Raw genomic sequence first — 13,521 nt, forward strand, 5'->3', positions numbered from 1 at the left:
CTACCCAGCTTCATTAACTACTGGTATACTGTCAAATCCGTCCCTACTCTTCAGAGTACCAATGCTCAATTGAGTGTCAAACATTAATGTCATTCATATATTGACAGGTCTCACATCCCAGACATCCCTAACATTGCGTGCGAAATAAGTCAAGTGTAACAAAGCTCATGGTTCATAAACTGTTCACCATTCTGGCTCCTTATTAAGCTACCAATCCCCAACACAATTTGTCACATTTCACCAATATATTTTGTCTACTTACCCTGCCTCAGTAACCACCGGTAGTTGGTCAAATCCTTCCCTGTTCATGATATCAATGCCATCTTGAATGCTCACAGTTGGTAATACTGTCAGTGGTGCTCCTAGCTCAAGAAGGGATACTCTCTGGTTCCACCACCTGCCAAGGCCAAAGGTTAAATTTAATCAAAGATAATGTCAAAACTTGAGACCTAGCTTCCGTGAAGAGTCCAGTGCAGCATTGGGATGGTAAAAACTATCAAACAGCATTGGTTGATGGTAAAATATTTAATAGTAATCAACGCATGATCTGTCTAGAATTTATGTATGAGTGATAAAACTAGAGCGGTTCTCGCACCACAGCTGAACCATGGTGCTTTGGTAATGGCAAAGTAGAGGGGCACTTACTAGAGGGTTTATTAGAGGGTGTGCTTATTATGGGTTGCTTATGGGAGGCATTTTAAATGTAATTTGCTATCCATACATGTATATTGTCACATATCAACAAACTTGACCAGAACACTCACCAACCCAAGCTTGTTTGGAGTTGTACATAATGGAGGAAAGAAGAACAGAATGATTAAAGAAAGATAATATGTACATATTAATTATAGTTAATTGAATTTAATTAATCAACCTACTCATTATGCCCTCTCTTCTTGAAGCGCAGGAGCTAATGCATGAACCATGAATGGATAGAAATAAGTAGGCATAATTAGGTATCCATTTAATAATGATAGCAAGGAGCACAGGTCCTTGTATTGTAATATATTTAGTATCTATAGGTGATTACGGAAATTCCAACTATTAGTTCAATAATATTGCAACATATAAACTAACAAGTCAAAGCAAGCAGCGATGAGGAAATTCCCGCAATTGCAACATAATCTAACAAGTCAAAACACACAGGGATAGGGAAATTCCCGCAATTGCAACATAATCTAACAAGTCAAAACACAGAGGGATAGGGAAATTCCTGCAATTGCAACATAATCTAACAAGTCAAAATACACAGGGAAAGGGAAATTCCTGCAATTGCAACATAATCTAACAAGTCAAAACACAGAGGGATAAGGGAATTCCCGCAATTGCAACATAATCTAACAAGTCAAAACACACAGGGATAGAGAAATTCCTGCAATTGCAACATAATCTAACAAGTCAAAACACACAGGGATAGGGAAATTCCTGCAGTGCAATTGCAATATAATCTAACAAGTCAAAACACAGAGGGATAGGGGAATTCCCGCAATTACAACATAATCTTAACAAGTCAAAACACACAGGGATGGAGAAATTCCCACAATTGCAACATATTCTAACAAGTCAAAACACACAGGGATAGGGAAATTCCTGCAATTGCAACATAATCTAACAAGTCAAAACACAGAGGGATAGGGAAATATCTGCAATTGCAACAGCACACAGGGATGGGGAAATTCCCACAATTGCAACATAATCTAACAAGTCAAATCACAGAGGGATAGGGGAAATTCCCTCAATTGCAACATATAATCTACCAAGACAAAACAGGCAGGGATAGGGAAATTCCCTCAATTGCAACATATAATCTACCAAGACAAAACAGGCAGGGATAGGGAAATTCCCTCAATTGCAACATATAATCTACCAAGACAAAACAGGCAGGGATAGGGAAATTCCCTCAATTGCAACATATAATCTACCAAGACAAAACAGGCAGGGATAGGGAAATTCCCTCAATTGCAACATAATCTAGCAAGTCAAAACATGCATATATGATAAGCGCAATATTCCAAGCCTGCGATTTGGTAGCCCATTGGGCGACTGTTGAAGATTGCCCCTTCGCCTTTTGACAAGTGGCGGCACCAGGAATATTTCCAGGGGGGGGGCATAGTGGGCCAAAGTGAATTGGCGTGAGGGGGGGGAAGGGCAAAATTAACAAATTTTGCAAAAAATTGCCATAAAAAGTTAAAATTTTTGGATTTCAGCCTTAATGGTGTGAGGGGGGAGGCAAACTAGGGGAAAGAAAAATATTTGGTGGGAGGCAATTACAGGATTGCCAAACCCCAAACACTTCAAATAAAAACAAGCAAGCGACTTACCATTGTTTGTTTCCTTCATATTCCTTATCCATGTAGCCTCTATCAACCATCCAGTCATCAGATAAATATTTAGTCCTGTAATGACAACAACACACTAGGCAATAAACATTGAGTTGGCTCTATATATAAGGCTAGATGAGTGTGTACAGAGCATATCAGGGAAACACTGATGACATGTCACATGCAGCAGTATCACTACACATAGCTCTGTTTATGTACATGAGGACTTGATATCATGCAATGGGCTATTCCAGATGAAATCCATACACCTATGGAAGACATGACCTTAATCTCCTACACAGGGGGTGTTAATTTCAATGGGGGTTTAAAACCTGATTGGGCAACTCCATTTGAAATTCACACCCCCTGTGTGGGAGATCAAGGTCATGTCTTAATCTTCCACACAGAGGGTGTAGATTTCAAATGGAGTCACCCATTATTAGGTATTAAACCCCATTGAAATTCACACTCCCTGTGTGGGAGATTAAGGTCATGTCTTCCGTAGGCGTATGGATTCATGTCCATTAAGGTTAGCCGAGAGTTTTTCATGCGCTTGATTTCAGAGGGCGTAAGTTCATAACAGAAACAGCCATGCAGAAAATGAACAAGCGTGCATCGGGACGTGAGGCCTACTTACAATAGAATAGCGATCCGCGGTAAAGAGATGAAAAGGCTATGAAACTTGGCTTAGCTCGTGCCCGGAGCTCGGATGCCGGGGGGGGGGGGGGTGGGGGCACAAGCCGTTTTCGGCAATTTTCATAAGGATTTTATACACTTTAAAATTGATTGGGGGCACTTCGTCAAGCTACGACCTGGAAAATGTGTTGATTTTGAATTTATAGCCTTGAATGATCAACAATAACAACAATATCAAAAAGCAATTATTTGCAAATCAAATTTGGGAAGAATATTCAACAAGACAGACTTAACAGGCCTACAAATTTCTGAATTATATAAAGTGAAAAACAATCAATCACGATTCACTGCAGTCAGCGAGTCAATCAAATAAAACTAAAACGAAAGGAGCAATTAGAAAGAATTTAAGAAATACGGTAGTGAAAAAGAGAAAGAAAGAGCGAGAAAGAACAAGAACGAAAAAGAAAGAAAGAAATGAAAAAAAAGAGAAAGAAAAGAGGAAAGAAAGGAAGTAAAAATGAGAAAAGAGAAAAAAAATTCAGCCTTACGGGGACTCGAACCCACAAAAATAGTTCATAACAGATTCCTAGTCCAACGCTCTATCCACTCGGCCATACATCAACTTACGCAATTGCTTGTTCTCGAAGCGGATATATAACTATAATTGGATGCAATTACGTGATTACAATCGCGTCCGCACAATGGCTCTTAGAATAAACACGCATGTCGGAGCTGAAATTTTGAACGAACTGATGGAGGAAAAACCTTGTTTTTGCAATACTAGCTTCAATTTGGAGTGAAAATCAAATGGGATTTCAATTAGCAGAATGTTGAGAAATAATGTAGGTATTCAGATGTCTAAATAAATGTCCCGTAATCAAGATATCGATAATTTTACAAAACAGTTTTTTCTCAGGCAAGATTCTCGAAAATGTTCCCCAAAAATGGGCTTTTAAAATTTAATCGGTACTGTATTTGGTTCTTCCCCATGGCAACATTATTTCTTTAATCGATTTGTAGTACAATACAAAAAAGAAGAAAACAATCACTCGGCGTGGTTTTATACGGGGCACATATTTGAAAAAAACGCTCATGGAACGTGTTTTTGATCTTGTGAACATGGTGCGTAAAACGGCTTTAAACGAAGGATTTTCAAATTTATTCTAAAATTTTGTATAAACACGTGCAAGAAAAATGTTAAGCTACATCCAATTCACCAACATTTCACTTGCTGCGATATTTAATTACTGAGAAAACTCTGTTTTAGAGAACAACTTTATACGCCTTTTATACGTTTTTTATACGTCTCTTTGTGTAACCTTAAATGCAATAATTATTTCTTTTATGATGAGAGATTATTAGTGACATTCAGCAGCGAAACAGGGCTTTTATTGCACCATATCCGACAATGCAAATTGATTCAGGTGACCTTCAGATGCAGGTCGATGTAAACTTACATTTATGCAGTATAAGTATAAAGTCCTAATGCATGATCACTGACCAGAATGATGGGATAAAAAGACATCCAAGACTGAAATTTCTTGCTACGTGGACGTGGTAGGTTTAATGTTACAACTGGCGTGGCCAACAATTTTTCCACTTTAAAACTCATGTTATCTTTATAGAGGGCAAATGGAATTCAACTGGAATAGCCAGGGACACTACCTTATAATCATGCAAGAGTTTGTTTATAATGGCATACAGAAAAACCCCTTTAGTGTTGCAATAACAGTAACGTTAAAAATGGCAGTATAGGCAATTATCTTCAAATATAACATGTCAACATAATGTTTATAAAAAATATTTCCACTGTTAGGTAATGGTAACATAGGTGAAGATATTTCTCTTTGATTGAACTTAGATTGAACATAGTAAAAAATCCAGAGAAGCAGCGCGAAATTGGGCAAAAATACCAGTAAAATTGTGTAAATTTTGGTCACAAAAAATCCAAACAAATCAAACCCCTGTTTTTTTTTTTATTTTGGGCAGGAGGGTGTGATGTCCACTGCACACAGTGCACAGTATGTCAGTTAATTGGATCACACATTTTGTGACATTGAAAATAAATTATTTCATGTAAGAGAAAGTTAATTATTTCATATTAAAGAGAAAATCCCCAAAGGAGAAATAGTGAGAGTTCCTCTTGCATGATTGGGTTTTCCCTTATTGCATGATATAGACCTGTGCTGATCATAAATGTATTTTGATGAATTCTTGGTACTGCATGGGGCTCTGTTGTATATCATAAGGCTGCTGGCAATTTCTGCTTCTGGCCATGCGTCGTGAACTCGCCGACTTTGCGTCACACCTTGATTTTTCTGTCACAATGCACCTTTTTTGGTATAAATTGTCATAACTGGAAATCTATACACCCTATGATAGTAAAAGTATACATTTTTGTAAAGCTATTGGTCCAAGGAATCTAAAAATGGAATCAGAATTAGTGTAGGGTATATGTGAAAAGAAATAATGTAAAAAATGCAAGCCCATTTTATATTTTTGATGAAGCTTACTTGGGGTACTGGTTTTCATTCATGTGTACCCCTCCATCAATTCTTAATGCAGTTTTGAAAAGTTCAGACCATTAGCTTTCTGATGATATAGGGCTTTATGATAGTAAACCAATGTGTATTTCAGAAAATGGCTGGTGGAATTTTATACCGATTCAACCCATCAGTCTAGTACATTTTGAAAAATATTTTCTTAGGGTAACACCTACACTAATTTCAAGTGCATTTTTGGATTCCTTGAGCCAAGAGCTTTCCAAAATGTATACTTTTATATCCTAGGGGTATACTTTTAAAAATACAGCGATGGTAATCTCTAGCAGTATATTGCGCTTAAAAATTTGGGTTTACTGTGTAGAGAATAGGGACGAATTTGTATGTCATGTGACTTACCTGTGACTACCAGTCTTCTCAATTTCTTTTAAGAAAGTTAAGGTATTTAAATGTTTACATGGACAACTAAGCTATCTTTTGATACCAAATTTATAGTAATAAGGACACATTTGAAGTACATAATGAACAATTCTACAATTGTGTGCACTTAAAATACAAACTACCCATAGAGTTTGTACATAATATGCACCGCTGCCACATGCACCGCTGCCACCACCACCCCTGACTTGGTCAATTGGATTGGGTGCCATTCTGCCAATGTTCAAGATATCTTATTGAAACTGTCCATAGTTACTAATCAATATCTTAGCCTTCATTTGATACCAAATTTACTGTCATACCTATATTTCTTCCAAAGATGCACTCAAAAAACAAAATGATCACAGTGAAAAGTGTGACGCCACCACCCTTTTTGGGTGTTGAGTTAAAAACGCATGGCCTTCTATGTAATATATCAGTGTGTACAGAGCATTGAAGGCAATAATGTGATGGCATGCCAATGTCCATGTTACACCATCAGATTGGGTATTCCAGTTGAAATCAAAACACCCTATGGAAGACATGACCTTAATTCGTCCACACATGGAGTGTGAGTTACAAATGGGTTTACCTGAATATGTGACTCCATTTGAAATCTACACTCCCTGTGTGGGAGATTAAGGCCATGTCTTCCATATAGGGGTGCATGGATGTTAACTAGAATAGCCCATTGCCAAAACAATTCTCAGAAATCAGCTCAACCACAAGCATCCTTCAGTTTCACTATACACACACGTACACAAGGAGTGTGCAATGGTAATATTATCATCATCAAATATATTTCACCTTTACAAGTTTAGGGGTTTTCCCGTTTCATTTAATAACTGATTGGATGGATCACAAATAGGTTCTGCCTTTTTTAGTTTTGAGAAAAATGTGATTGAAGGTTTTGTGAAAATCAGATTGGCGTTTTTGTTTTTTCACATGCACCTATCATGGATCATTTTGCATTTAATTACATCAATACTTTGACACAAGATTAACTACTTTGCCCAATAACATACTTTAAATGTAATTTTATTTTTGCACTTTAGTTAGTTAGATTTCTTATTTAACCTGGGTGAATCATTCTCTATGATACCCAGGGTAGGGTGTACAGACAGCCAGGTGATACCCTGATTGAAACTGACGGTGAGGTCTTTGTCATCCAATGCACCTGCCAGTATTAAGTGGGAATTGGTAATCAATTCACTTCAGGTTGAAACATAATGTGATGTAAGGCGACGAAAAAAGAAAACCCTGTTCTACGGGCCCGACCGAGCCAGATATTGAACCAATTGGGAAAAAAAATTTCCTGTACAAATGAATACCGACCCAAATTTCGATAATTTCAGGAACAATTTTTTTGTTGTATTTTTCCCAAATTGCAAATATTTACAGATTTTGGTGATGTTTTGGGTCATTTCCAAAAAAAAAAAAAAAAAGCCAGACCGACCGACCCTACTTGAAAGGTCCGTCCGCCCGTAGAACAGGTTTTCTTTTATTTGTCGACTAATGGGCTTAAGTTTTATAGTGCACTCACATGTAATTCCTGACAGAGTCTGGCAGGATGACGACACAACGCTGGCCTTCTTTGAGGGACTGAGCTGCCTTCACTGCTGTGTACATTGCTGTACCACAGCTACCACCTACAAATATACAAACAAATAAATCATTTCAAACCTCACAGAGTTGGCATAGTGATGGTGTGATGATGTACTCTGTATAAACACTTATCATGCAACAAGGGAACTCCCAAACACTATTATACAATCATTTCAAACATCAGAGTGTTGGCATGGTGATGGTGTGATGATGTACTCTGTATAAAGTTTATAAACACAGTGTTTCATGTAACAAGGGAACTCCCAAACACTATGATGCAATCATTTCAAACATCAGAGAGTTGGCATGGTGATGGTGTGATGATGTACTCTGTATAAACACAGTGTTTCATGTAACAAGGGAACTCCCAAACACTATCATGCAATCATTTCAAACATCAGAGAGTTGGCATGGCGATGGTGTGATGATGTACTCTGTATAAACACAGTGTTTCATGTAACAAGGGAACTCCCAAACACTATCATGCAATCATTTCAAACATCAGAGAGTTGGCATGGTGATGGTGTGATGATGTACTCTGTATAAAGTTTATAAACACAGTGTTTCATGTAACAAGGGAACTCCCAAACACTATCATGCAATCATTTCAAACCACAGAGAGTTGGCATAGTGATGGTGTGATGATGTATTCTGTATAAACAGTAACACTAATATCATGCAACAAGGGAACTCCCAAACACTATCATGCAATAGTTTGTTTACGAGTCCATGCCATCTATAAATCCTCTGATTTATGATTACTGCATTGCTGGCACTCACAAGTTACCTTATCACACACAAATCCTTTTTATTATCAAAAGATGAAGATGCCTTTTCTATAGAGTGTATGCAATAAATCAACCGGAACGGTATAACAATTGAAATGGCAGCCATGCTGGAGGACAGTTCTAAAATAGCTTAAGATGACAGAGGGACAGGTCTCTAGATCGATTCCACAACCATTCATACCTATAACCTGTTTTATTGTAGTATCATGCGAATTGCCCTGTGATACCTTATGGAGGACAGAATTTTATTTAAATGAGGATGACTCTGTCACGAGTGATGTCGTATTGCATACCCTCTATATGGTCATATCACAAGGTAGTTGTCAAGATTCTAGGCATTGTGACAGAATTCTTACCACAGCTTCCTAGAATTCTTTGCAACATGATATATCACTTCATTTCATCAAATGACCAGGGGAAAACATTTCATTTTGGCATTTGCGAGGCCAGCCAGGCAAATTCTGCTAAGGCCTGCCAGGGCAACAAGGCAATCACATGCTAAAGAATACATCTAAAGTTACACATTTTGAGGGGCACCAAGACAAAGGCATGGGGCACCCAAGGCAATTGCATTGGGGGCCTTTAGTTATTTTTTTCCCTGAATGATACTCCCATTACTTTGTACAGGTTCCCTTTGTTTTTATTTGAGAATAAACTGGCTAAACATGAGTTGATAGTCAAAAAATAAACATATTTTGCAAGATCTGGGTGTGCTCTATTTATTGAGACACATTTCATCCCTAACGAGCCATGTTACACTAGATAGCAAATCAGTGCAGAAAATGGAAATGGAAGTAATTCATTATGGGAAGTGTAAGATATCTTCACCCCAATATTACATTATTAATTCCTAAAGTAGCCCAATGTTGTTATTTTATCTATGCCCGTGCAACGGGGCATAGATATTGTATTTGTTGTGTTTAGTCTTCGACTTCTCCTTCTCCTCCTCCTTCTTCTTCTCACGCTTCCTTTGCACTCCTCTAGCTCAAGAACCAAAGTAGCCTCGGGGCCCATACTTGGTACAATGATGGCCCATGACCCCTAGAAATTTCCTAGGGTACCCTCGACCAAAGAGGTCAAAGGTCATGGGCTACAGGGGGGAAAATGTGTAAAATTTGCAACATCTCTAGTTCAAGAACTATAGCGCCCTCAGGGTTCATACCAGGGTCGAATAAGCGATAGCCCGATAGCCATGGCTATTAGGGTTTCTGTCGGGCTATTGGGTTTTATCGCCATGTAGCTAGTCAGGCTAAAGGGGTTTTCATGAGAGCAGAAAAATGAAAACATGTGAAAGAAAAATAAAAGCTTCGATCTCCAATATTTACGGCCTATCCAGAAATTATGTAACATAAAATGCAATGTAACGACATTTGTTGAAGTGATGTCACCGTAGCATTGTAACATAATTTAAAAATAGAAATAAAATACACTCCGCCGGCATAATTGCACAGATTGCGATATTGTCTAGAACCACTGCTGCTAAGTTATTGCAGTGCTCAATGATGACACGTACATGAGTTGGAAAATTTTCTAATTCTAGGGATCGGAAAGAAATGCTTTGTGGGTGGTGTGTAGAGATACATGTATGCCATCGGTGAAATACGACACAATGATCGGCAGTAAAAAAAAAAAAATGACAAAAGTTGCCCTTGAATTATGTTTTATAGTCATCATACTCCAGTAATTCAATAAATATCATAATATTTGGCCTAAACTTGAACTCATTTGCAATGAAATGTCATTTTTTATTGAGAAATGCATGGGTTCCACGTGGTGCCAATGGTGTTGAATTCTGCACTTTGCCGAAGTTTACTGCATTTTGTGGAATTCGGCGAACTTTTATGGCATAAAGCAACACTTTTATAGTAAGTAAACTGCTTGGGAACTTTCTTAAAAAGCGAGATAGTTGGTTACAGGCGAGAATCGTGGCGTGAAAAGCGAGATCACATTTTTTGCCAGGCTTTAACTATTTATACCATTCGTAACACATCATTGTAACCAAAATCACAAAATCTGATACCAATTAATAAAAACGGTACATTCAATACTTGACAGATTCAAGATTAAGAACCCTTCATTTTAGGATTTGAGCGCATATTTTTAACACTTTCAGGGGGTTCAGGGGTTCTGAGAACCCCTGGTTTTAAACCCTAGTGCTACCCCTGATTATGGGGGGGTAAGGGTTACTCACTAATAACTGAATATTTGAACAAACGATTGGTTTGAATTGTGCAAAAACAATGTCTTTTTTCAGGGCTATTGAATTTCCTTCAGGGCTATCAGAAAAAATGGCTAGATAGCCCGGATGGCTATCAGGAAATGGTCCCTTATTTCTACCCCTGGTTCATACTTAGTATAATGATGGCCCATGACCCCTAGAAGTACCCTATGGTAGCCACGACCCCAGAGGTCAAAGGTCACAGGCTATAGGGGGCAATATGTGTAAATGTTTAAAACCACTTTAGCTCAAGAACTATAGCGCCCTCAGGGTTCATGCTTGACACAATGATGGCCTATGACCCTTAGATATTTCCTGCAGTAACATCGACCCCAGAGGTCAAAGGTCATGGGCTACAGTGAGCAATATGTGTACAATTTCAAACAGCTCTAGCTCAAGAACTACAGCGCCCTCAGTGTTCTTACTTGGTACAATGATGACCCATGACTCTTGATGTATTCTATATTAGCCGCATCCCCAGAGGTCAAAGTCTTAAGGCTTTAAAAAGCAAAATAGATACGAGCTTTTAACACAGTGCAGCGCAATAGGTAGTATTTTGTTAGTTACCTGTGTTTGCAATGATGATAGTCTGAATCGTACGTCAAGGAAACTGATCACTTGACAAAACTCCCTTAAAAGGGAATGTGTATGCATTTTGATTTTGGTTCCTTGGACCACCTCAAAAGGTTGTCATGATGGGTATGTTGTCATGATGTATAGTGGAGTATTAGAGAGAGTGAAGGCTTGGTGGGGTATTAGAGAGAGTATGGGTCAGCCTTGTTGTGTTTTAGAGCGAGTGAGTGTCTGGTGGAGTATATGAGAGAGTGAAGGCTTGGTAGGGTATTAGAGAGAGTATGGTCCAGTCTGGTGGTGTTTTAGAGTGTGAGGGTCTGATGGGGTATAAGAGAGAGTGAAGGCTTGGTAGGGTATTAGAGAGAGTGTGTTCCAGTCTGGTGGTGTTTTAGAGCGAGTGAGTGTCTGGTGGAGTATAAGAGAGAGTGAGGGTCTGGTGGGGTATTAGAGAGAGTGTGGTCCAGTCTGGTGGTGTTTTAGAGAGTGTGTGTATAGTGGAGTATAAGAGAGAGTGAAGGCATGGTGGGGTATTAGAGAGAGTATGGGTCATGTTTTAGAGCGAGTGAGTGTCTGATGGAGTATAAGTGAGAGTGAAGGCTTGGTGGGGTATTAGAGAGAGTATGGGTCAGTCTGGTGATGTTTTAGAGCGAGTGAGTGTCTGATGGAGTATAAGAGAGAGTGAGGGTCTGGTGCGGTATTAGAGTGAGGGTCTGGTGGGGTATTAGAGAGAGTGTGGTCCAGTCTTGTGGTGTTTCAGAGAGAGTGATGGTCTGGTGGAGTATAAGAGAGAGTAAGGGTCTGATAAGAGAGAGAGAGTGTGTGGTCCAGTCTGGTGGTGTTTTAGAGAGAGTGATGGTCTGATGGTGGTATAAAAGAGAATGAAGGCTTGGTAGGGTATTAGAGAGAGTGTGGGCCAGTCCAGTGTTATGAGCATTACATGTATATCAAATGAAAGCTTAAAACAAGTTCTTTCACATGGTGCTCACCAAGTTTTCGTTTGTGAATAGGGGAAGGGGGTAGGTGTGGTCACGGGCATAGATATTCGTGTTTGGTAAAACACATTACTGTGGCATCTAGTTCAGTTTTCTGCTCTCTACTACAAATAATTTTTTTAATAGGCTACAGGGTATCATCCCCCCCCCCCCATTTTTTGTTTAACCCTGTGAGCACTACATGCAGATCTAACATTGCCTCTGATTGGTCAATTACATGATATCTTCATTTTAATCACCAATCAGAATGGAGCTTTGCAAATAATTCATCCCAATTTTTTTGTGTGGTGAAATTATTCTAACAATGTTGCTGATTGGACCAATTGATAATAAAAACTTCTTTTGGACCAATCGGCAGGTAGTTCTCATGGGGTTAATAATCTATAAGGAAACAGGCCTTATATTAAGTATGCCTGGACCAGGAGCTAAAATGAGCTCCTGGTCCCAAAGATGGCTCCTAGTCCTATAATTTGTAGTGCAAAATATTGGACACACCAGGAGCCAAAACTGGGCAACCATGGTGTTAAAAAAGCCCGGGTGCCTGCTTAATATAAGCCTTGTAAGGAAAGTAACTTACCACACAGAAATCCTTCCCTAATCAATCTCCTTGCCATCACAAATGCCTCAATAAGCTAGCAACCCAAAATGGCAGCCATATTGAAATTCACTCTTGCTGCCATTATCATAACTCTTACATCATTCATGTACCAGTCATACCGGATACCTTCTATATCATTGATGTACCGCTTGTGGAAAATAACTTACCACAGAGAAATCCTTCTTCCCTGATCAGCCTCCTTGCCATCCTAAATGATTCCTTGTCATTACTCTTATACCATTCATCCACCACGGATCTATCCAACACGGTTGGCACAAAGTCATACCCAATACCTTCTACATCATAGGTGGTCACATCTGATTTGTTTATATCTTCTGGTAGGGCTAGAATGGACCCTTCTGGGTCTACACCTATTACCTGGTAAGAGGAGGAACAAGATATACAGGTTTTATTTGTTTTGTTTATTACCCGGAAAGAGGAGGAAGGGAGGTAGTTTGAAATAAATTTTCTACATGTGTTAAACTCTTTTTGCTGGAGCAACAGCTTTAAGCCTGTATCTGTGTATGTCTGTGGTTGGGCAACTGTATGCAATAATATTGTGCAATACACAGACATGAAGCCAAAATGTTAATCCATCTTGTCATTACACAACTGTTACAGGAATATTGTGCAATGCGTGGGCATGATGCCAAAATTTGAATTATGTATAGATCTGACAGTCAATCACACATAGAATCATGAGTGTAGTAGACAATGTACATTATGTATGTGTAGGAACAAATCCCTGTGCACTTGTGCCAAATGACCTAGTTTAAAACATCTAAATCTGCAATACCTGGAAAATATGTAAGCTAATGTACACTCCCACAGTCACCTCTCAGTAATAATGTTGCATGGAGTTTCCAGCTCAC

General features: G+C 38.8%; 1 protein-coding gene across 2 annotated transcripts in view; it reads right to left on the reverse strand.

The window, feature by feature from the left end:
• The window catches only part of LOC140144218 (cystathionine beta-synthase-like protein), a 42,337-nt gene that overhangs the window by 6,274 nt on the left and 22,542 nt on the right, over positions 1-13,521 (reverse strand). For both annotated transcript variants that reach the window (XM_072166035.1, XM_072166034.1), the window contains exons 7-10: positions 12,817-13,027; positions 7,419-7,524; positions 2,322-2,396; positions 263-397 (exon numbers count right to left, since the gene is read on the reverse strand). In XM_072166035.1, coding sequence (XP_072022136.1) covers positions 263-397; positions 2,322-2,396; positions 7,419-7,524; positions 12,817-13,027 — 527 coding nt within the window. The remainder of the gene's footprint in view (positions 1-262; positions 398-2,321; positions 2,397-7,418; positions 7,525-12,816; positions 13,028-13,521) is intronic.

Source organism: Amphiura filiformis, unplaced genomic scaffold, assembly GCF_039555335.1.
Source record: "Amphiura filiformis unplaced genomic scaffold, Afil_fr2py scaffold_45, whole genome shotgun sequence".
In the NCBI taxonomy this organism is placed as follows: domain Eukaryota; kingdom Metazoa; phylum Echinodermata; class Ophiuroidea; order Amphilepidida; family Amphiuridae; genus Amphiura; species Amphiura filiformis.